This window comes from Bacillus rossius, chromosome 7 (genome assembly GCF_032445375.1).
Source record: "Bacillus rossius redtenbacheri isolate Brsri chromosome 7, Brsri_v3, whole genome shotgun sequence".
NCBI classification, from domain to species: domain Eukaryota; kingdom Metazoa; phylum Arthropoda; class Insecta; order Phasmatodea; family Bacillidae; genus Bacillus; species Bacillus rossius.
The window spans coordinates 40640878-40664454 of NC_086335.1; the positions used below are offsets into that span (position 1 = coordinate 40640878).

The following is a 23577-nucleotide window of genomic DNA, read 5'->3' on the forward strand; positions in this document are numbered from 1 at the left end:
GTTCGGATTCTTACCCGGGCATTTGAGTTGTCCCAGTACCTCCAATAGTTAAAGTTACTAACAGCGCACATTAGTAAGCATAATAAAAACCAAATAAAGTCCAATTATTGAATATTCTATTAACCTTACCATGATTTTTTTTAAAATAAAAAATATGCTCGAATGAAACATCAATTAAAATATAAAATTATGCGTCAATTGTCGTAAAAAAAGACTCTATCTCTAAAAATGTGTAAGAGACCGGAAGGATGACATTTTAAACAGTAAAGCTGAATAAACCAACTGCAATAAAAAAAAACCTTGTTTGAGCTTCACTCACAATGTTAGATTTTTTCCCCCCAATTTTTAATAACAGTTGATAACGTGTCGATTTTTATCTGGCACAAAAAATGATATGTAGTGCTTAAATGGTGAAACATTAGTAGGAATTGCCATGAAGCAAAATCGAGCCTTGAAACATACTTTCAGGTCACAATTTCTTTACAATCCTTATTGGAAAACTGACTATTTAGTATACCACTCTTCAACCAAGTAAAAGCATGATCTAAATACTTGATTTTACAAAGCTTTACTTGGTACTATACTAATTTTTCATACATAAGTTGCTATTCTAAACTTTGTCAACTCCGTTCCCATACAAAAGCCCCATGAGCAGTTTGGGTAATTGAATTTTCAAACACTATGTTCATGTACATTAAGCTTTCCAGCAGCCAATAGAAGTTGGAAGTTTGTATGAGTGAGGTACTATATCATTGAAACACTGATGATGACAATAACAGAACGTTAGTGCTACATTGCCAATTAACTAGACTTTTTTTTCGTTCACAGTCATAACACTATAGGGCTTTGAGTGACAACCCTATTGTTTCATTTCAGCAAGTCTGCAAGAAAACTACTTTCTAGTTACGCATGCTTTTTTTTTTTCTAAAATCAACGGTTGCAGAACAAAGTTCATACCGAACCATGCATGGAAAGTTCTCTTTCTATGTCGTCTAAAGTGTGTGTTCATTTCTTGGATCAGCACTTGGGAATATTTAGAAGTTAGGTGGATGTAAATTATTTTAAGATCAGTCGGCGGGTTCCCTCGAGTGAGAGGTACCAGGGAAACCATAAAATTTCACAAATCAAACACCGCGGAACGGTCAAACGAGACTGCCAGAAAAAGTGCATTCATGCCTTACAGTTGAAGGAAAACCTAGGCATACACAGTAAAGCATACTTACAAAGGAAGCATTAATATTTTTTATCTGTATAAACATTTAGAAATTTACGGGGGAAAAAACTGTTATAGTCCATCCACGGTAACCTCCTACTTTTTTAAACGAACCTTTGAAAAAACACACCAGGATGCAGCATGTTTGGTTCGTTTGCAAAAATACTTTCCATCATATGCATATTAAACATGCATTAACACTAAATTACCGTATAATGATGTTAAATAAAATTTTACAAAAAAAGTAACTATATATGTACAATATTATTAATATTAATGATCTCGCATGTGTGTAAATGAAACAGTGAGAGAAGTGGTGTGTTGGCAATGATTAGAACGAAATAGTTCCATAGCCAAAATATATATTTTTTGACTTTCCGCGTGTATTTAAGAATTTGTTTGGGTATTTGTTAAGTTTGAACATTTTTTTAAATCTCTGGTGAAATAAAAACGTTATGTTAACGGTAAAAAAATATTACGTGCCGAAACCGTGGTCGCGCATTAATAATGTTAATAGTCACTTGTTTGTTTTCTCTTTCAGCCGTTTGTCTGCAGTTACGCCATATTGCAGTGTGTTTTAATATATTACTGACCGTGAAATAACGTACAGTTTGTGTTTCAGGATTTTGTGTTAATATTGTGTATTTTAACTTTGTTATATTATTTATTATCTACTATTGTAATGATGGAATTTGTTATCGTTTTGATATTTTGTGTGGTTCTTGTGATTGATGTAATGGTAATTGGTTCCGGGATGGGGAAAGCTACTTCTTCGCAGCGTCAGATGGACATCATTAACGTCGCTCAGAACTTATATGTTTTAATTAGGAAAGGCGACTTGAAGAAATGTGACGTTACGCAGACGACCGCGTTTCTTCTCAACATCGCAAAGTCAACTGTTCTCAAGTAAGTAGGCTTTTTTCGTTTTCATGCACGTAAAAAAAATATCGACTGTGTCCTAAGTATTGTCGGCCTGTGTTTTAACTCACGAGGTTTTTTGTGTTTTATTTCCAATTTATAATTTTTGGTGTGAGACAACACCGCCATGTGGCGTCTCTGTTGAAAAGTTAACCTAAAATTATATTAGGCCTACTCAGGTCCTAACAATAACAATATAGGCACTTTCAAGTATTTTTATGGGTGTGATACACGTTTGTTTATAACGATGTTTATAAACTTTATGATAGGTTTAACTATAACATAAGGGAGTGATTTTATAATTTGCATTTAATTAGTTTTTCATCTGTTTGGGAGATCACAAAATAAATAAAAAAACACTTCATTAATTTCGTGGACAAAGTCTGTCATGTTTCCATTTAGTGACCACAAAGCAAATATTTGTGACAAAATGCCATATTTGGAACACTGCCTAACTGCGTATTGTGAACGGGTCCCCGGAAAAGTGTTATGACAAATGTTTTTTTTTTTTTTTTTGGTTAGGTACTACAAGAAAGACATTGAAGAAGTTTCAACACCAGGAAAAAAGAGGGAAAAAAGTCCACAGGAAGGAAAGTCACTTGACACAGTCGACGATTTCACAGTAAATGCAATCAGGAATGCAATTTACAGGATGTACGCTGAAGGTAAAAATTTGATACTGAAGAGTAGTTTCAATATCACTGGGGTAGGCCCTACTTAATTGTATTCATTTCATATATCCATATGCAGATTGACCGGTTCAGTTTTTTTCCCCGATATAATCTGTCCTTTAAAAATACTTAACATTTTTGGGTGGTTTGTTAGGTTTCTTTATTGATATGGTATTGATATATAGAATATTGTGCAACATATGAAATAGGTACACGTCCTTTTAAGGTTAGGTTAAAGATAGAAAGAAAATTGTTACATTCTAAAACTACAAGTAATGTTTATATCGTTATACACAGTATACATATTAAATAACCTCAACTTTTATGATGTATCAGAAGGTTAAATAATGACTATTTCCAGTATCAATAATATCCAGTTGTGCGCTTTAGCAGTAATTGGTTACAAATTAGTGAGTTGTGGTCTAAGCAAGCATGGTTATTAAAAAAAAATTGGGATACTTAATTGGCTAAATTGTACTGTGTGGCAGGGTCCAGTACAATATATATTATATTGCAAAATAGTGTCATGCCCCGCCTAACCCTTTAGAAAATATAGGGGTATTGTTATTTTATAAACAATAGGCCTACTTAATTGTAATGAAGTATCATATGAAAACACAACTTAGCCAGACAAACTGTGTGTTAGTGTATGAAGTAACAGAAGGTTATAAAACAGTAAAAGTTTAGTATCGCGTATCCGATTCGATACATTGATCCTGATCGCATGATCCTGCAAATATTGATCCTGTGATTGATGATGCTTGCTTTTCTAATTTATTACGTTTAAAAATCCTGTACAAAACCAAAACTAAAAACCTGTGATATAGTAATGAGTTATGATTTAAAGTTGAATAATAATGAAAATATATATGTTTTATTAAACTTATGATAATTATTCTTGCTATACCACAATATTTGATTATGTTCAGGATCTTTGATCTGAATAAATGAAAAAAAACATGCACCACACGATCAATAGGATGTACAGGTTCATGCATAAAGATCTAGGGATCACATGGGATACACGATACAAAACATTTACCTATAACACAGTGTAGAGCTTGTAACTTATTGATTGCTAAATTGAATGCTGAAATACTAATATTTTACACAACTTCAATACAAACGCGCAATATAATCGTCATATCATTGCAGACAAAAATACTGCAATGTAGAATTCCTATAAGCAAAATACAAAATTTAAATTAATTTAAAAGTATTTTTGAAATGTAAGTTTATTAAAACTATTTAATAAATGTAAATTGTGCACTTAAATTATCTTCTACGGGGTTGTGGTTTCGCTTAGTTTTGTGTACCTCTGTTATTTCATGTATTGTTAATGTATGCAATAAATTTACAGGTTTGAATGTTACAGTCGACACCATTTTGAAAGAAATCAGGGAAAGACAAATAGATTATTATGGTGGAAGATCAAGTCTTCATAAATTGTTAAAGAAGATGGGATTTTCATGGACAACTGTTGATGGACGAAAAGCTTTGATAGAGAATGAAAACATAGTATTGCAGCGAATAGATTTCTTGAGAAAGTATAAAGAAGAAAAAGAAAGAGGTGCCAATTTCATATTTGTTGATGAAACATGGATTTTCCAGAGAGGCAAGGCATTAATTTATTTGAAAATTTGTTCTGTGGTCCAATACAAAGTATTTCATTTCCATTTCATATATTTTTCAGGAACTGTATCAAAGTCATGGCAGGACAAGAGTCTACAATCTGCGAAGAGACGTACTGTTGGAGATGGTAAAAGGTTTATTGTTGTTAATGCTGGAGGGCGCACTGGCTTTGTGCCAGGAGCAGGATTACTTTTTGTTTCAGGTCAGAAGACTGCAGACTACCATGGCGAGATGAATGGGGAAACTTTCTTGATGTGGTTTGAAGACATGTTGGTGCATCTTGAGGAACCCAGTGTCATCATAATGGACAATGCTTCATATCACAGCACCCAGGTATGTGCAATGGTAAAGCAGTGTCTTTTTATTGCTCAAATTGTAATGTGAAAAATTTACATGTGTTTATTATTGTGTATAAGTACGAATATTCGAGACTAATACATTTTGCCAGCAATAATTGTTATCTTAATAGTATGCCTACACTACATTTTTATAAACTATAATGTTTGAGCTGAAATTGATTACACACACACACACACAGATATATACATACATACATATATATATATATATATATATATACATACATATATATATATACATATATATATAATGTAATTGAATTACATCGTAGTGCAAACTAATTTAGTAGAGGGTTTGAAATACCAAATAAAATTTTTTTATTGCAAATAGCATTTGAAAATGACATAATTACTTGTTTGGTAAAAGGACCCACTTTATGAATGCTCTGTTGCCCTACTTAATAAATTAAAATAATATTTTCAAAAAAATTTCTAGTCACTAAACTAACATGCTTTGTTAAATTTAGAAATTCATTACGACAATATGCCAAAACACATGTTTGCTTTGCATAAGTACAGTAGAACCCTGTTATAATTTGTTTTTAAGGGGCTACAAGAAAAAAAAACATAAGCAGGAAATTCAATTTAGTACTTTTTAGTGTGGATTTATTGCCAATGGACTCAACAAGCTGCATAAAGATATATTTGATGCTCCAATTTGCTTGTAGCAAGCCAAAAACAATTTTTCTTTAACATCATGGTGCTTCCAGCTTCTATCTGCTTTGTCTTTACTTACACATTGTCTCATTGCTGTAAAATTGTCTCATTTCTGTATAATTGTCATAATTCACGACAGTGTTTACAGTGGAAATGCTTAAGTCCAGTTCTTTTGCCACTTGAACATGTGATTTAAGTGAATACATTTGAAAACACACAGAATGGCTAAAAATTTATGAATTTCTTTGTTTTCCAAGGGTGTCAACAGGCAGTTAACTGCTAACATACACATATACATAGACAGTATAGACAAAGGCTTTTAATTTTTTTCGTCTTCTAAAATTTTATGAAGTGAACATTACAAGCACGAAACGCATAATTTGTGAAACATTATATCCAGGAATTAAATACATTGTCCTTATAGGGAAAATATTGGACTTGAAAAATAATACATTATAGGCAGGAAAACTTTATAAGCAGTAAAATTGTAACAGGGTTCTACTGTCATGAATTCTTATCAGCTACTTGAGTATTTAGTTAAATGTTGGCATAACGTAGGTTGAGAAAACACCTACAACGAACTGGACCAAGGATGCACTGATCGCGTGGCTGGAGAAGAATGAGATAAAACATGAAAATAATTTGTTGAAAGTGGAGCTGCTGAGAATAGCTAAACAAAACAAGCCCCGAATACGGTATATTATTTCGTTTTTTTTACAGCATTTCTTTAAAAGTGAGATAGTTGCAAAAAATTACGTATACGCCTTGTTCTAACACACTTTTCAGATATGAGGTAGACGAGTTGGCTCGTAACTATGGCCACGAAATTCTACGACTCCCACCCTATCACTGCCACTATAATGCAATCGAACTAGTTTGGGCTCAATGTAAACACCATTACAATAGTAACGTGGGGCGGGCCAAGAGATTTGACAATGATGCAGTTGCAGCCATCTGGAAAGAGGCTCTTGATGCTTCCACACCAGAGAGGTATTTTCATGTTGCATGACCAATGGGGTATTCCTTTTGAAGTAGAAATTGTTTTATTTTCCTGTAGAACATTCCTCAAGCTTCAGCAAAACCCTTACCATACATTTTTACATAATACGTAAGTATTGTTGCCTAGCAGCCTGGTCCTACCATTCCTTTTGATAACTTTGTGTGCTAGTGTGTGTATAGTGTGATTATCATTTTGTGTATATTCATATACCAGTAATACAGTTTTAAAACAATTGGTAAAAATAAGTGGTTTGAATTTGTGTAGTTGTCGTTTTGAAAATGTGTTGCATGTATGTGTTTGTGTTCGTGTTTGTGTTTGTGTTTGTAATTTTATTCCCATGTAATTCATACATATCTGTGTAGTTTCTAGATCTAACAGTGGTGACTTATTTGCAAGGTTTTTTTTTTTGTAATTGAAGTCCATTTGCAATTGTTTCATTTCCATAAATAGTTTTGTATTTATTAGTAATTGTGATATTACTTTCTGCTATGCTTAATCTTGTGTCAATGACTTTAAAGTTATGGTGGGTTCAGTGCTGTAGGCAGATTTCAATATTCAGATAAAATTTCAACGTAGAGAATTTTAAATATTTTCATCTAGCGAACTTGAATAGGTATTTACACATGTAGTTCTTGCACATTAGTATTTTCAAAAGTTATGTTATTATAGTGAAATACATATACAGTAAATCATCAAAACTATTCAAAAAATTAAATTTTCGCTATATCTCACTGTTTTTGTCTGGGACAAATTTTAACCAAAAACAAACACAAAACTTATGAAATAAATATTTTATCATATGCATTCTAAGCCTTTATTGATAACATAGAAAATATTTACAGCTTTATTATATCTTAAATAAACCACTATAAATTTTTTTTTCAGATAACATAAAACAAAACATGTTACTTCAAGTATTAAATAATAGCTTTGATAGTTGAGGAAAACACATTAAATGAGTTTTGTTGTGTTTAAAAATAGTTTCTTGTGGAGTGAGTTCAAAATTGTATGTAATAAAGAGCATGCCATGCATTGTTTACTATGCCGTTTTGACAGAAACAAACATATTTTGTTATAGAGTGGTTTTTGCTATAAACAGGTCATTTATATAGAGGTTTTACTGTATACATTAATTTTTTTAGATGGGCGAGGTGTGTGGATCACGTGGAGAAGCTAATTCAAGCAGACTGGGAGAGAGAAGTCCACATAGACAGCGGCACCATTCCTCCACTCATCATCCACCTCGGCAAGGATAGTTCAAGTGAAGACAGTGACAGCGAAGAATTTGAGGTTACGACACAGCAAGTAGATGGAGACAGTGAAGTACTGGCAGTTCCTCTTGATGATTTACCCGGGTGTTCTTATTGAGGTCTGTATGTAATAAACACCTGGGCAACTGTAAGTATTGGGGTTTGAAACATTTTTTTTTCTTTTATGCATTCCCATTAAGTATGTTGATTACTGGAACTTTATGTATTAACTTTATATTACACATATTATGATAAATTTATAATAAATTTCATTTCTGGATTCGTATAGGTGTATGTGAAACATTTTATTTTGTTGTGTCTCTTCATTTTTCAGTGAACTTACTTGGAAAACAAAAAGCCAGTCCCCATCCAGGGCCACAAATAAATAATGCATATAAGTGGTATAGAAATTACTGTCAATTCTTTACCACAATTTTACTGTTCATAAAATTATGATTTTGTCTAATAAGTATACTCAGGAAAATGTATATAACCATATTTTTATTTGTGGCCTTAACCGGCAAAATGGTAGGGGTTTATTAAATAAAAGAAGAAAATTAATTTTTAAATGTTTTCATCTGAATTTGTTAATTTTATTAAACCTTCAATCCTTAGTCTTTTCCAGATTGCTTAGATGGACAGCCATATGTATAATTTACAATACTTTTTTTTCAGATGCAGAAAACTGTGTTAAACTGTACTAAAGGATGATATTTATTGCTTACATAAATGTTGTGAATTTATATGTTCTCCTAAAAATTTACTTTAAATTATATGTTATTTCTTTAGCTAACAAACTTATTTTTTAATATTTTTACCATTGGGTATCATAAATGTTATGAACATATACATGTATACTTAGATCATATTCAAATTACTTTATATATATATACATACATACATACATACACACACACACACACACACACATTGTTTTGACAGCTGGTGATTGTAAACAAACCATTTGACATTTGTCACATGGCAATGTTTTTGTTTACATACGGCGGAAGGATACATAGTGACATTAAAGTAGATCCGGTGAAAAGCAGGGCTTCAGAAAAGTAGGAGGTTACCGTGGATGGACTATACGCGTGTAGGCCTACGCTTGCAAAACAGAATTTTTATTACAACAGAAGAATACACGACAGTAATCTTGAAAGTCTGGACAATTTATTCTTCTCCTGCGTGTACCATCATAGCTGCGATAGTCATTTGTGAAACTTATCATGGGATAGTTAGTTTGAAAGAGATATTTTTACTTGTGCTATATAATATACTCCAGTGATATTGTGTGCTTGTGCAGGCTAAGTTTTGGAGCGAATTACTGGTCAAGCTCTGTCACTGCGCACAGACGTGTGTTCGCTGCAAAAAGTGACAGCAACAGCTCTTCCGGAGAGCGAATCTCCAAGAGGCGGGAGCGCGGAAGCCCAGGAAGAAGTGGGTCGCGGGAGCAGATAGCACATGCGGGGACAGCTCAGCGACACAGTGACCCAATTACAAAGGCATCGCGAGCCGCGAGGGTCGGCGAGGAAGACGGGCTAAGCCCCTGGTCCTCGGTCGCGATCCGGCCCCGCGGCGAGGCCTTGCGCGCTATCTGCGGCGTGACGCGCTGCGTGATAGTGCTTCCTCCTCCTGGCGCCGCGCCCCTTCAGCCCGCCTGCCGTGCTAGCTGTGCCGTCCAACATCGCGGCGTTCGCAACTAACAACGGGGGAGCTGAATTGTTGCCCGTTGGATGGGCAGCCCATCAGGATTTTTCTGACAGTGGTGTTTTTGAAAGGTTGTCTGAATTGTTGCTCCTTGGATGGGCAGCCCTTCAGGATTTTTCTGACAGTGGTGTTTTTGAAAGGTTGTCTGAATTGTTGCTCCTTGGATGGGCAGCCCTTCAGGATTTTTCTGACAGTGGTGTTTTTGAAAGGTTGTCTGAATTGTTGCTCCTTGGATGGGCAGCCCTTCAGGATTTTTCTGACAGTGGTTAGTTTAGGTTAGGTTAGATTAGGTTAGTTTAGGTTAGGTTAGGTCACTTTACAAACTAACCACTATCAGAAAAATCCTGAAGGGCTGCCCATCCAAGGGGCAAGTTTTCAGGATTATTTAAACTCTTAAAGGAGCGTGTTTTCAGAAATTGGATGGGCTGCCCTTCCAGTCTCTGTACAAATAAACCACTGTCAGAAAAATCCTGAAGGGCTGCCCTTCCAATGGGCAACAATTCAGTCGCCCCCTAACAACGAGTATACAAGTATAAGTAAACAACGATAACAAGTATCAGCGGCAGCAGTAGTACCTGCCGAACATTTTGTCATGTCTTAAACATCCACAACAAATAATATTTGCTCTTCCGGTCTTCCTCTGCACTCAGAAGCCCGTTCTTTCTCTTCGCTCCTTTGATTATAATAAAACAGATTTTTCGGCAACTGGACTTGCCAACTTTTCCCAATAAACCCAAGATGTTTATTTAAATACAACCCATTGTTATTAATTCTTTGGCACGTGTTAATAGACTTCAAAGATGGAACTCAATAAAAAATTAGAAAGGTTTTTTTTTCTTCTGAAAAGCATATTAAACACGATTCAAGTACGTACATAAACTGTTTTTAGCCAACATTTAAAAAAAAAATATTAACTTTTATTTTGTTACATACACTGTTTATTTAAAGTTTATTTTTATTCTCAAAGAACGAAACTGCCTTAAATGAGTTACATAATGAAAGACTGCAAATTAGCATCCAACAAAACTAAGAGCGTTTCTGAAACGAAAATATTCTAAGGAATCGGAGCAATCAAGTCCTTGAACACCAAATGGTCGCGGTTATGACCAGCCAATTAAGAGACTGGATTCAATAAAACTATAACGCGATTTAAAGTAAAGTTTTGTCTTGTGAAATGGCCGTAAGCAAGGATATGTTCCGAAGGCGTACTGACATACACATAAAGCCTCCAAGGAGACAGGAACTTCGAGATTATAGTGGAGTACGAAACTTCAGCTTTGAGTAACTAATAATTTTAAAAGCCATTTTTTTTTTTCATTTTTTGGCTTCGACTAAACCACTATGCTGGTTATTTTATTTTTAATTCCCAAATTTTTATGACGAAATGTGTCGAAATGGGACTGTACAAGTTAATCTGGTGTTAAAACACATTGCCCAGGTGACTAAATACACAAAACTAACTTATACTGAGTTAAAATCAAGCAATAAATCAAAAAATTAATTATGAAATAAAATTATGCGTAATTCCGACTATAATTTTTTGGAGAGGTTGATTACCCGCCTACCTAGACACACATAGTGTGTGCAGAACTTCAGAAGAAACTACGCGATTTCAAAACTATTTAAGATATCCGAGTAGAATCTGTTTACGAAAAGTATTTAAGAATACACTGAGGGAAAATGAGTACTTATGTTTCCGTAATTCGTTTTTAAACTGTATTTTTGGAAGCGCGAAGACGACTAAAACGTGTTGTCTTTGGGGTTATTTTTAGACATGAAGGCCTGGTACAGATTCTTGGAAGCACACAATAGACTTGTATTACACCTTTTACTTCATTTATCCGCTATCTAATGTTACGGCTAGCGCTCAAATGTAAAAATTTCCCTATGCACGACGAGAAGCCTTGCGCTTAGAGGAGATTCCGCGCTAGAAGCACCGGCGAGTGTCGCACTTATCCCGTCTCACTAATGGCCCCCACAGACGATCAGGCCAAACTGACAGTTCGGACTCACCCAGTCGGAAATGAACAGTCTGAACTGTCTGTGAGCAATGATGGAGGACTGACCAGTCGGAACTGATGGACTTACCATCAACTCGGACTCGGCTCGAAGAGCCGAGTGTGGGAACAGCGCCTCGCCAGTCCAAACTGCCACTTAAAATAACCAGTCCATCAGCTGAGTGTCGTGGCAGACATCTTTGTTCATACTCTCTGGTTGCTTTCATTTTTTCCCCACCCTTTTTTCTAACTAAAAGTGCAACTGCAATTGCAACATCAAAGCTATTCAATATTCTACGATGTCCAACAGCAACAGAATCCACAAGACTGAACGTGTGTGGAGAAGGCTTCGATTCAGTTCAGACTTTTCGGTCCGAGCTGAGCACATGGACTGATCGTGTGTGCACACAATTCAATCCAAACTGTCAGTTCGGGCTGAACAGTCCCAGTTGGGAGTTGGACTGTGATAGTGCGGGGGCCTTAACACACACACACACACACACACACACACACACACACACACACACACACACACTGACAAGGCAGGCTCCGTAGCCGGTTTTTTTTTAACAAAAAAATTGGCGAGGTTATTTTGTTTGACGTCTCGTTGACAAGGTCATTAGTTCACAAGTAATGGTAATAGGAGGATGGACCATCACAGCGTTTTCCTGGAGGTATTTAGGATGGAACCACGGGAAAACTATAAATGTGGTGGATCCCCCCGGGATCCAACCCGGGTGCTCATTGACGTCACCACAGCTCGGTCGCCAAGGCACAGTTCGGGCGCTATGACGCAACCCGCCACAATACGCCGAGTGACAATGGCTGCACCGCGCTTCTCGGGAGCAGCGCCTCAAGGTCACCGCCCGACGGGCACATCTCGAGGGTGCGACCAACTTACTACATTCGAGACATCGAGACCAACAAACTAGACAGCTCCATCAGTGCATCAGTGCATCAGCGCATCGTGCAATTATAAGTCAATGAAATTTTTTTTTTAAAAAAAAAGGTATCCTAATGCAAATTTTACAATTAACGATATCCGAATGCAAATTTTACTATTAACGATATCCGAATGAAAATTTTACAATTAACATATATACATATACATAAAGTCAAAAAGAATTTTAAGGTATTGCCGATTTTATTTATTATCAGTAAATTTTTATGTTATTTTAAAATATATGTGTGTGTGTGTGTGAACGAGTCTTTCAGTACTCGCCAAGAAGTGTAACATCCAATCTCGGTTACGAGCAAATTCGTGTGTTCTCATGCTGCATAGGTATATATTTATAATACGAAATTCGGACACGAATTTAACGTAGAATACTTTAAAATTATGCCGAGCGTGATAAATATATATGCTACCCAAATTGTGCTTTCAACTACATATCCGGGGCGCGAATCACACGAAGTTTCCGGCACCCGCAGCTATAATTCGCTGCTTCGAGAAGCTACTTCGTCTATCGAATTATTTGATTAGGACACAAAAATTTTAAACAATTTAATGAAAAGGCTCCGATAAAAGGAAAATATACTTGAAAAATATTAAACACCAACTATGGACATGATTTTATAATAGGAATTTTTATAAAAATACTGCCCATTTTGTTCAAACCTGGAGTTTTTGTCACGTCAGTCTGCTAGATGGCAGACGGTATGCCCAGAATAAACAATACATATGTTTAATAAAAATGGTACCAACAATATCACTAATAAAATATTTTTTTTATTAGAAAAAAACTTTCTTTTAAATACTATACATGTTTGGGAGGGCGGAATAAACCCTCAGTTCTTCAAATTTCTAAAAATGAAGTTAATCAAATTTGTCACCAAATACAATAGGTATATATTTTAACCATTTATCTGTAAAAAAATCTAAGTTACACCTCTTGTGCTAGGTTTATTTATCCCACTATCTTCTAGGTTATTGGTATTGAGCTGTTGGGTATTAAGTCTCTAGTGTATTTGGTGCAACCAGAAAACTGCACAATAAGACCGGACAGCTGCAGGATAGTCTATGCGAAAACCTGGCGTTTTTGTCACACCAGTCCAACCGATAGCAGAACGTGTCCAGAGTGAAAATTGTATTCGTTCAAAATGATTATGGTACCAACATTATGACAATGAGAACTAACTTTTTTCCTCACTTATTAAAACTTTTTCTAATCGTCATTCATGGTAAATGTAAACCTCTAGTGCTTCAAATTCCCTAATATAAATGAATAAATGTTTGTCACAAAACAAATTAGTCAACTTACTATTCGTTTATGAAACAATACTGTTACGTAACACAACTTGTCGCTATGTATTTGGTACAATGCCGCGACATGCTCTGTATAATCATCATGTAATCACTTGTACTCACGCCGAGTGAACGGGAACTATCAAGATACATGCAAGTGATGAAACCAAACAGAGCACGTTCGGTTCTCTCACAGCAGTGTCTGTCATTACTGTTTTTTTATTGTTTTTTATAGCAAACAATTTAAAACTAAATGCAGTAGTAAGCAAGCATATTTTTTAAAAAAAATCCGATAACGCGTAGGAAAAAAAATAGCGAATTAACAGCAGTGAGCAAATCAGGCCTAAAATAAATTGCAGCCACCATTAAAGTCATTGTCGCACACATGATAAAACAACTCAATATTTTTATTTCTTTCTCCCCCCCCCCCCCCCCCAAATCATCACCATAGAAACACTCAGGAACATTCGAGGGAACATGTTCCATCGGTAGTCGGGGAAAACTCGCGAGTAGAGTAGACAGTTCGAATGTTCGCGTCTCGAAATGGCCGCTGCTTACAACGGAGTTTCGCCCGCCTCATTGTTATTGTCATTGTTATCTGCAGCTGACAGCGAATTTACAGGAAAAGTCATGTGCATGCTTCGTGTCACAACAGTTTACTGTTTCAATACACGTTGTTCCGTCCGAGACGGGCGTTATCAACACTGAAGCCGCACGTAGCCTCAATACTGCAGAGCAATGGACTTGTTGCACTCAATATAGAGTATCACGAAATAATCTCACTTAGGACTGTATGATTACTGAGCGGACATGCATACGTACCCAGTCAGCCACGTAAAATGCTGTGGCATTTTTTGCTTGAAAGTTAAACAATTTTTATCTCAAAAAATATTATTATTTACTTTCTCAAAGACAATCTTTGGACACGTACATATATTCTCAAAGAGCCCGCATAGTGATATAAAGGAGGTGATGCCTTTCGTCAGGAGAAGCGCTCGAATAAATCCATGATCAGTGACTGACCATGCAATCATATTCAAAACCCCATTAAAGTTGGCTACGCAGTCTATTAAAACAATAGTATTCCCTAGCAAAGACTAAAGATGAAGTAAACTGGGCTTCGGTTGCATTTTTTTTCAAATCGAGGTTTCTTGTGACATACAGCAACGGCGTATGACTGCAAAATTGTTAAAATTATATACGTATAGTTAAAAAAAAAAATTGGATTTTTCTGTTTTTCAAAAAAAACCTTCCCAATTATACCCCTTTGGTCGGATATTGCCCATTACCAAACTAGACCGAGATTATCCAAGTTTCTATTTTATGTATTAGTCTGGAAGTGATTTGTGAAAAATTAGGGCAGTTATCATGTCCACAAAAATGTGACACACACACACACACCAACACACACCAACACACACACACACACACACACATATATATATATATATATATAAACTTCTTAATTGACTATGGTTTTGGGGTCTATGGACCATGAAACGAAAAACTTTAAAAAAAATTTCCTGGAGTATCGCACCATGGTAACGGCTACAATAGGTAGTATTTCTTCGAAATCTATCTAAAATGCTTGTACTGACCCAAAGTAGGTTCTATTTATAAAGTGTGTAAGCCATCTCCCAATATGCCCACTGACCCTAAAACGTCGGAGTAATTCATGTAATGGACGAATTTGTGTCTATATAATTTGTGGACCTCAGTAAATCATCTTTTAGAATATTGTAGATTTGGTTAACTTTAATGCTGGCGAATAATAACATGCAACCACTGCACTTCAGAAGTTAATAATTTTATTTACGTGTTCCTAGTCCTACTAATACTTGATACTAGGAATAGTATAAAATAATTCCATTCAAACTGTGTCAAAGATTTCCTGTGCATAATATAATGGACTATTGGATAATGTCACAGGTCACGTTAGCAACTTAAATCAACACACACGTACACAAAGGTCTCGTGAAACAATGCAATGCCAAACTATCAAGTGGATGCAATAACATATGGTTTGATACGGCAATGAAAATACAAACGAAGTTTGATAACCAATGCTCAATGTCACACAAAGACCATTTCGTTCATACTTTTGTCTCGTCGCAATTAGCGTATCTTTAATGAAAATCATGTAATTATTCAGTTCAGATCAGTTCCCTGATTTAGTTCTAGATATATACTTTTTGCCACATACGTTAAACTAATAAAGAGTACCTACGCTAGCCTATCGTTTTGAAAATAATATATTTGTAATTGTATTAGCACCATTATTTACTGGAAATCATAAACTATATAAAATGTCCGCACATCGCATTTCAGATATCGTGTAACAGGTAGCTTATAATCAACAACGGTCTTGCTTATACAACTGTATGCAGGCGTGGTATTTCACCCAGGTTTTAAATGACAATATTAACCTGTACCATTCAATGCCTGTACCGAACAAAATATCTGACCTCAAGAATAGCCTGATAATAAAGACAAAGTTTAAACCTTACATAATTTCCAGGAACTCAATACAAAAACATTATCAGGTGACATGTTTTTTTGATAACTATTTGTTAAAAATCACTAAAAGCCTCAATGGGTTACAAATAAAATCCAAACTGCAAACTAGTTACAAAAACCAAACTACGTGCACTATACTAGTTATAAAATAAAATGAACCAAAATAACGTACATAATTTGATATAAATAAATATTTATTTAAAATATTGCTATTTTACATAAAAATCTTTGAAAATAATTTTTTCGCCAAGCACCATAAAAACTAAAGAAACTTATCTAAACGTGATTACACCCAAAAGTTGAAAGAGTGACAACCTGTTGACTAACATCTCTTTGTTCCTTCCTACCAAGAATGATAGACGAGCCTGTCAGAACCTGAATAACTCATCGCCTTCAGTGTGCTTTGCTACAGACTGGGTGACTTAAATCTGGGAACTTAAAGAGTCGCGGCCAATAAAGTTAAGCCACGAGCGTGCTGAGGCGTCGACAAGGGCGTAATTTCAATCCCCAGCGAGGGGCACTGAATTCCCAAAGCACGTCCTGCGAATAAATTACACGCCACCAATTGGAGACTTGTGTTGAACGCAACTAGCGATTCAGCGGAGTTCAGTTTCTGTGAATGCAACAAACACATTTAGCAATAGCACAAAACATAATCAGAATCATCACATCTGAAGCAACTTCCACAGCTCCGATTTAAAAAGCGTGCTCTCTGGTCGTGGGCAATTATGGTGCAGGGTTTAGCGTTCTTTGAACGATTCTTGCAATGGGAAAGCTTGATGGAAAGATTTTCATGGGCGTACGCCATTGTTGGTTTTAACTGTATGTCACAGAGAAACCAAAAGAATGTGCCAGAAATATGAATACATAAGCACACAGAAAACTAGCCATAATCAGCCGTTGTCAAATGTTAAACATATACCTAGACACCAAAGAGAGAATACGGTGGAAGGATTAAGTCGTAAAAAAATATCACAGCACAGACAAACAGTGGGCTGACAACGACAATACAGTTGTAACAAGAACAGAAAATACTGTACAAACAAACAATAATTTTGGGCAACACAGCGACAAAATAAATGAACCCAACGGTGATACAAAACAGATAATAATGGACAACACAGAGACCACGGTACCGACGAACAAAGTATTTTAAAACAAATACTGGCTAATCGCGAGCCAATGATGACTCTGTGCGCAGAGGACAAGGATATGTCTGGTTTCTGGCGGGGAGACCCATCGAAATATTACGGTCACTACACAGATTAGGCTAATTTACGATCGAGAATGAATTAACAGTGAGAGTTAGTACTGCCCTTTGATTACTGTTACGTGTATACGGGAGTGATAGTTTACGATTATCGGTTAAAGACTGTTAATGTTAACGACCTTGAAAACATCCCCAGAGGTCCAGCTGCCGCGCGGGTGGTCAGGAGACAGACGACGCTCGCCCTGACAACAAACACTATCGAGCTCTATCCTTCAGACAACAAACACTATCGAGCTCTATCCTTCAGGCAACAAACCACGCAGAGCAAACAACAGTGAGTCACTGCTCTCCGACCGCTGAGTCCTTCACCCACGTGCGCTCGGTATTCGCTCGCTCGATAGCTTCACGGAACAGCTGACGAACGCCATTCCGCAATCACGATAACAATGGCGCGACGAGCGCGTTTGTTTTCTAACCAATCAAAGTCAATGCATCTATGACGTCAGAGCGACATACACGGCGGACGCAAACAGATTAGAGTCGATACTTAAAATGAGCGTTAGAATTTTGTTTTCGAAAAGATTGTTAAACTAGTGGATTGGTAATTAATTATATTAGTATTAGTGTATTTTCAATGTTTTGTGTACGAAATGTATCTGTGAATCGCTGTACGGTTTTCACGTGTAGTGATTTTTTTTTCCCAAATGAAGATAAAATCTGTACTAAACATTTTCATCTCAAACATGCTCGCTATTCCGCCGCACACACATGTATTCAGAAAAAAATATTGAGAAAATTTAAACTCAGGTAAAATTACGCAGTAAATAGGAAAATAAGAGTACGTATGAAGAGAAAACTATGATTATTTAACAAAAACCCTAATCTTAAGTGAATTTTCGTAACCTACGACTTAGAAAAACTATAATATAGCATATTACTTTATCGCACAAATATTAGGCATCGCGCAAAAACACACTTGTAACTACCTTTTGCTTAAGCCATCTGAGTGAGCGTCTCCCTAAACGCAAACCAACCTCAGAATCTCCACCAGACAAACAATCTCTAACCTCTTAACTGCGTCCACCTAGACACCCACGTTCCGTTGGCGAATAAGCAGTTCTAATGCTGGACTTGTGCGCGCGGTCTGTACGCATACTCTGCTCAGTTCGCGCCGCCTGTTTGTACCTTCAACCCAGTCTACCCACGTATTACCATACCGAGTTTCGTAACGTAACATTCACGACTTGTGTTTCGGACAACAAAACACGTGGTTCACCAATTAATATAATTATGATTATAATATTTTAATAGTAATTAAACTAAAAACAAATAAAAATGGAAAAATCAAGTCGCAATTTTTTTCTAGATTGAAAGTAAATTTTATTTTACGTTCATAGCATTAAACTAAAAAATTATTAAATATAAATTAAGACTCACAACTGACAGTTTTAAATTATTTAAAGTTCACCAGTACATTGTACATACTCAATGAAGAATTTAGAGTTCTTAAAACTATTTGGTTAATGATTCAAATTCAATAATTTTTATTGGTAACGGTACTTAATTATTTAGAGTTTCTATAGTGTTGTCTTGGTGGTGCGATATTTTAATAACAATAACTCCTTCAATCAGCACTGTAGAGTTCGGGTGGGCGCGGGAGTTGCTGAAAGCGCAGCCCACACGAACAAAGCCCTAGTCCAAAGGCAGGTGCACGACCGCAACACCGAATATGGACTGAGACATGGCTTCCACCACGACACCCGGCTGAACCACATGCAGGGCTGTCCATAGTGCCTGGGCCCCATGGGCCCCCGACTGAGTTTCAGGCTACATGGCTACGAGGCTGCATGGCTACAAGACTACTTGGCTACAAAGCTACATGGCTACGAGGCTACGGGACAACGAGTCTACAAGGATACGAGTCTACAAGGCTAAACGTCTACGAGGCTACAAGGCTAAAAGGCTACGAGGCTACAAGTCTACAAGGTTACGAGTCTACAAGGCTCCAACTGGCTACAAGGCTACGAGTCTACGAGGATACATGACTACAATGCTACTTGAGTATTCAGTTACATGGCTACGATGCTAAGGGGCTAGTGTCTACAATCCTCCAACTGGGTACAGTAGCTCCATCCAGCAGCGTGAGTTAATTTATCTCATGCAAAAGAACTTGTTGCAAGTAGTCCCGAAATTTACCAACAGATGTCACCACATATTACGTTGAGGTAAATATTATTTATTATTTTATGTGTAATTCGGGATGCTCTCCCACGGTCGCAAGACAATGAGAGCTTCGCTAGACATCAAGGAGAAAGAAATTCGTCTTGCGTGGCAGTGTTTCTCAGCTGTCTCAAGGCATAGTAATCGACAGAGTAATTAATCTCTTTTTAAGGCCATCTAATAGTGTTTCTCATTTGTTTTAAAACAAAGTAATTGTCTGGTAATTGAATCTTATTTTGTCTGAATTCAACCTGATAAAATATTGTAAGTGCTGATTTGATACAAATATTCACTAATTAAACGAAACACTGAATAAAATGGCTTGTCTCATTAAAAAAAAAAAACATTCAGCGATTATTTTGTCAGGAATAACCAGAATTACTTGGAGAATATCAGCAAAAGTCTTGTCAGGATTAACCAGGAACACACGGAGAAAAACAACAAAATATTTGCATGAATAATCAGAAAAAGCTTGGAAAAAATCGACAAAATACTGACAGGAGTAATCAGAAGCACACGAACAGAACAAACACACGTCTTGCTAAATCAAGATCAAAAAATAACCAACAAATTAATTTTTTTTAATTACAAAAACTTCTGGCTTGCGCTAGAACTCTATCCTTGTTTCGTATTATAAGTGTATTTGTAACATGATAACGCATAAATTTGCTCGTTTACCAGGGTTAGATGTTATCACATTACTGGCAAGTACTGAAAGACTCTCTCGCATTTTTTTTTAAATACAACATTTCTTAGTGTTTCTTCAAATACCCTCCCGAAATAAATTTCTTACCCGCCACTACGTAGGCGCAACCAAACATTAGTCGCGCACCCACGTGCAGTGGCTTGCAGGTTACGACTAATAACTTTGTCGGTGGTGTTGCATGTTTCTAGTTGTTATTATACCGCTTTTTTTTCTTCCAGTGTCCTGGACTGCAATTTAGTTGAAATATTCCACCGACTATCTCCTGTGATAACTCATACACGTGGAGCCGTCTATCTCATTAGGGTGAGTGGTTGCGTGTTCCTCCACAGGTCAGTTCGACATGCAGCTGCGCTGAGAACCTACTGCTGATATAGAACGACTCGCCAACTACCGCAATTGAAATTTTCATATTATTCTACGAAGAAATGGAAAATAAACACTCCGTAAAAACTTAAAGGGTTTATCCTCAAATAATTATGCGTAAAATTACGTTGAACAAATCTGTTGAAACGTTGTGAAATCTTAGCATTTTTAATCGAAACATTGTTTTTTAAAAAAAATAGTCTAATGTAAGGGCAAACCGTTGTAAAACATATTTTGTTTCCGTAACAGCAATGTGGGCACAATTACATATATGGACTTGGGAAAATGGAGACATTGGAAAGTACAACTATCAATACATATTTATGGAGTTAGTTATTTAGCTCGACCTCATCATGATCCTAAAGACACACGAGGAAAACGACAGTCTGGTTTTTCCATGCTACACGCCAACAAATGTACCTCGACTGACAACGCAGCTAGTACAAGAACAGCGGCAACTAATGACGACGGACGAATGTGACTGTGATACGAGGATAACTTGTTGACAAGTGCACGCCAAACATTCCATTAAATTAAAAACATTTTGTACGTATGTATTTGTTTACATGGCAAATATTATCCGATCGGTACTTTACTGCTGTTCTAACTTTTTTTAAATTTTACTAAGTGTAGTCAATATAGATACCAAACCAGGTGGTGGTTATGCATGTAACACGGCATGGATAGTGCATACAGCTTCCTGCGCCATTTTGCTGGACAAACACAACATCGGGTGAAGCGTAAAGTTTGCCTCATGGAAACAGGTTTACAGAACTGTACTTTACAAAAGCGACAGTGTTTTAACGATGAAAATTCCATTTCATACGTATTAATTTTCCGGTTGCAATACAGCGATGTCGAGGTAAAAAAGACTTCGATACCTTCTCCAAACAATTTATAACTACATCTACTAAACGATGTTTTCAGAAACTGAAAAGTAAAGAAAAAACAAAATCGTAACATCTTACAGGGGCTTCCCAAATTTTGTTGAAATTATAACCAATCTTACAATATTTCTCTTTATTACAAACATGCCAAATGTGGGGGAGGGGGGGAATACACTAAAAACTAAAAAACAAAAAAATGGCTGAAAAAGGGAGCGGAAGTAGGAATAACGTTTCAAAAAAAAAAGAAAAGTGAGTAATAATAAAAAAATCGTGAAAATACCGAAGTGAATCGCGTGTACTTTGTTCTCCACTCACAATACAATACATGATAGTAGTCCATCGAATAGGAGTACTTACACTGCGTAAATCGATTAACGGAACAAAAAAAACTAAACAATATCAACTTCCAAGGATATAGCTGCCATAAAAGTAATTAGGCGTCTAGTTTTTATCGACCAATTCTCAAAAATGCCTTCCGGCCTGACACAGTGACACAGAATAAACAGATGACTACGACGACTTCGAACTAGGGCGTCCTATTTTAGCACAGAGCTGCCGACCGCGGTTCTACAACAATTGTGACCCAGTTTACACGTTACAGCGTATGCGACAAGAACCGGAGTAACCCCAGGAAACCTGGCGTCGTCAATGTTTCGGAGAAATCAAATTTTTATAGATAAATGAATGATAATTTTCTTTCGAAAAAAGACACGTGCAAATGGTTCACTCCAGAAGCGAATCAATCTCAAAATTGAAAATGGGGTAGGCGGAGACATTATTCGGAATTCAACCTCTTTCATTGTGAGCAGGGGGAGAGAGAATGTCAAAGGTATCATACAATATTAAACAATAACAGAAGGAAGAACATAATTTATTACTGCTTGATGTGTGACATTTGAACTCTCGGTATACGGTATTTGGTAGGAGTAATTTCGTAAATGGAAGGTTAGTCGCATGGAACGGAAATGTGTTACCACGGTGCTGCCATCTGTGGCGGATGGCGCAAACCAAAGTTCACAAAGACAAATGGAAACGTTATAGCACTAACTGTTTAATGAATTTTAACAAGATGGACAGTATTTTAATCAAATACCTTGTCTAAAATCAGGTCCAAAGCTAGGGTTACGTATTTTTTCAAGGATTTGTTTCTCGTTTTTATCAGAGCATTTTTTTTTATAATTTAAATTTTGTCTGCAAATCGAATGGTTTGATAGTCGACGAAGCTGCTCCGGCAGCAAATTATAGCGGCGGGTACGGAAACTACGCGTAATTCGCGTGCATAAATGTAGTTGAAAACTCAATTTGCGTATGTTTATCACGCTCGGCAATACTTTAAATAGTTATACGTTAAATTTCGTGCCCCAATCTCGTCACTGTCAGACCACTGTTCGTCTGTGCTGTCTAGACTTGTCCTCCGTGCGTTCATGTATTCATCTTCGCTGTCCACACTTGTTTTTTTACGACGACCAGTGTCAACCAACGATGACGTTATGTCCATGAAATTATTTTAAGTAAAAATGCTCTCGATTAATGCTAGAGTTCAAAATAAGAATTGGTCTTTGAAGGTTTTTAAATTCATTAAATCGTTACTGAGTTGATTATTAAACACAGTTATACCATGAATGCAATTTAAAATCATTTTTATGTAGATCATAATTTTATGTGGAAGCTAAATAACATAGTAAATTATGACACTACCCCACTGAATAGATCTTACAACAACCTTCAGCCACATATCCAAACAACTTGTGTGCACACTTAGCTACGTGGAATTATAAATTTGCTGTAAACATAAAAAAATGACCCTATAACGCAAAACCTTATCTAATATGGCCGAAAAGAAGAAAGTTGTGAGTAGTAACCAAATTAAAAGTAGTGGTTTTTATAAGCCGCAAAATAGGCTGTTTTATCTCGATAGCCAACGAGCCTGAATTTCTACCACACAATGGATAATTTAATTCGTTTACAGTTTACGATATCATTATTTCTCACTTAGATTTATTTATCATCAACAGCGAGGTCACT

At 36.3% G+C, this 23577-nt stretch overlaps 2 protein-coding genes across 8 annotated transcripts in view; one reads left to right on the forward strand and one right to left on the reverse strand.

Annotated features, from left to right (window-relative positions):
- Window positions 1-23577, reverse strand: part of LOC134533879 (protein roadkill) — a 283593-nt gene that overhangs the window by 99005 nt on the left and 161011 nt on the right. The gene's annotated exons all lie outside the window — the stretch shown is intronic.
- LOC134533877 (uncharacterized) lies at window positions 1293-9359 on the forward strand. Of its 4 annotated transcripts, XM_063371607.1 has the most exons (6): window positions 1293-2119; window positions 2654-2796; window positions 4163-4372; window positions 4496-4767; window positions 6009-6145; window positions 7593-9359. In XM_063371607.1, exons 1-6 carry the CDS (start codon window positions 1896-1898, stop codon window positions 7816-7818), a joined length of 1212 nt encoding a protein of 403 aa, XP_063227677.1. In that variant the 5' UTR covers window positions 1293-1895; the 3' UTR covers window positions 7819-9359. The 4 variants fall into 4 exon arrangements, 3 of the variants coding, with proteins under 3 accessions (XP_063227677.1, XP_063227676.1, XP_063227678.1); XR_010075404.1 differs by having other exon boundaries at window positions 4163-4767; window positions 6009-6440; XM_063371606.1 differs by having other exon boundaries at window positions 4163-4767.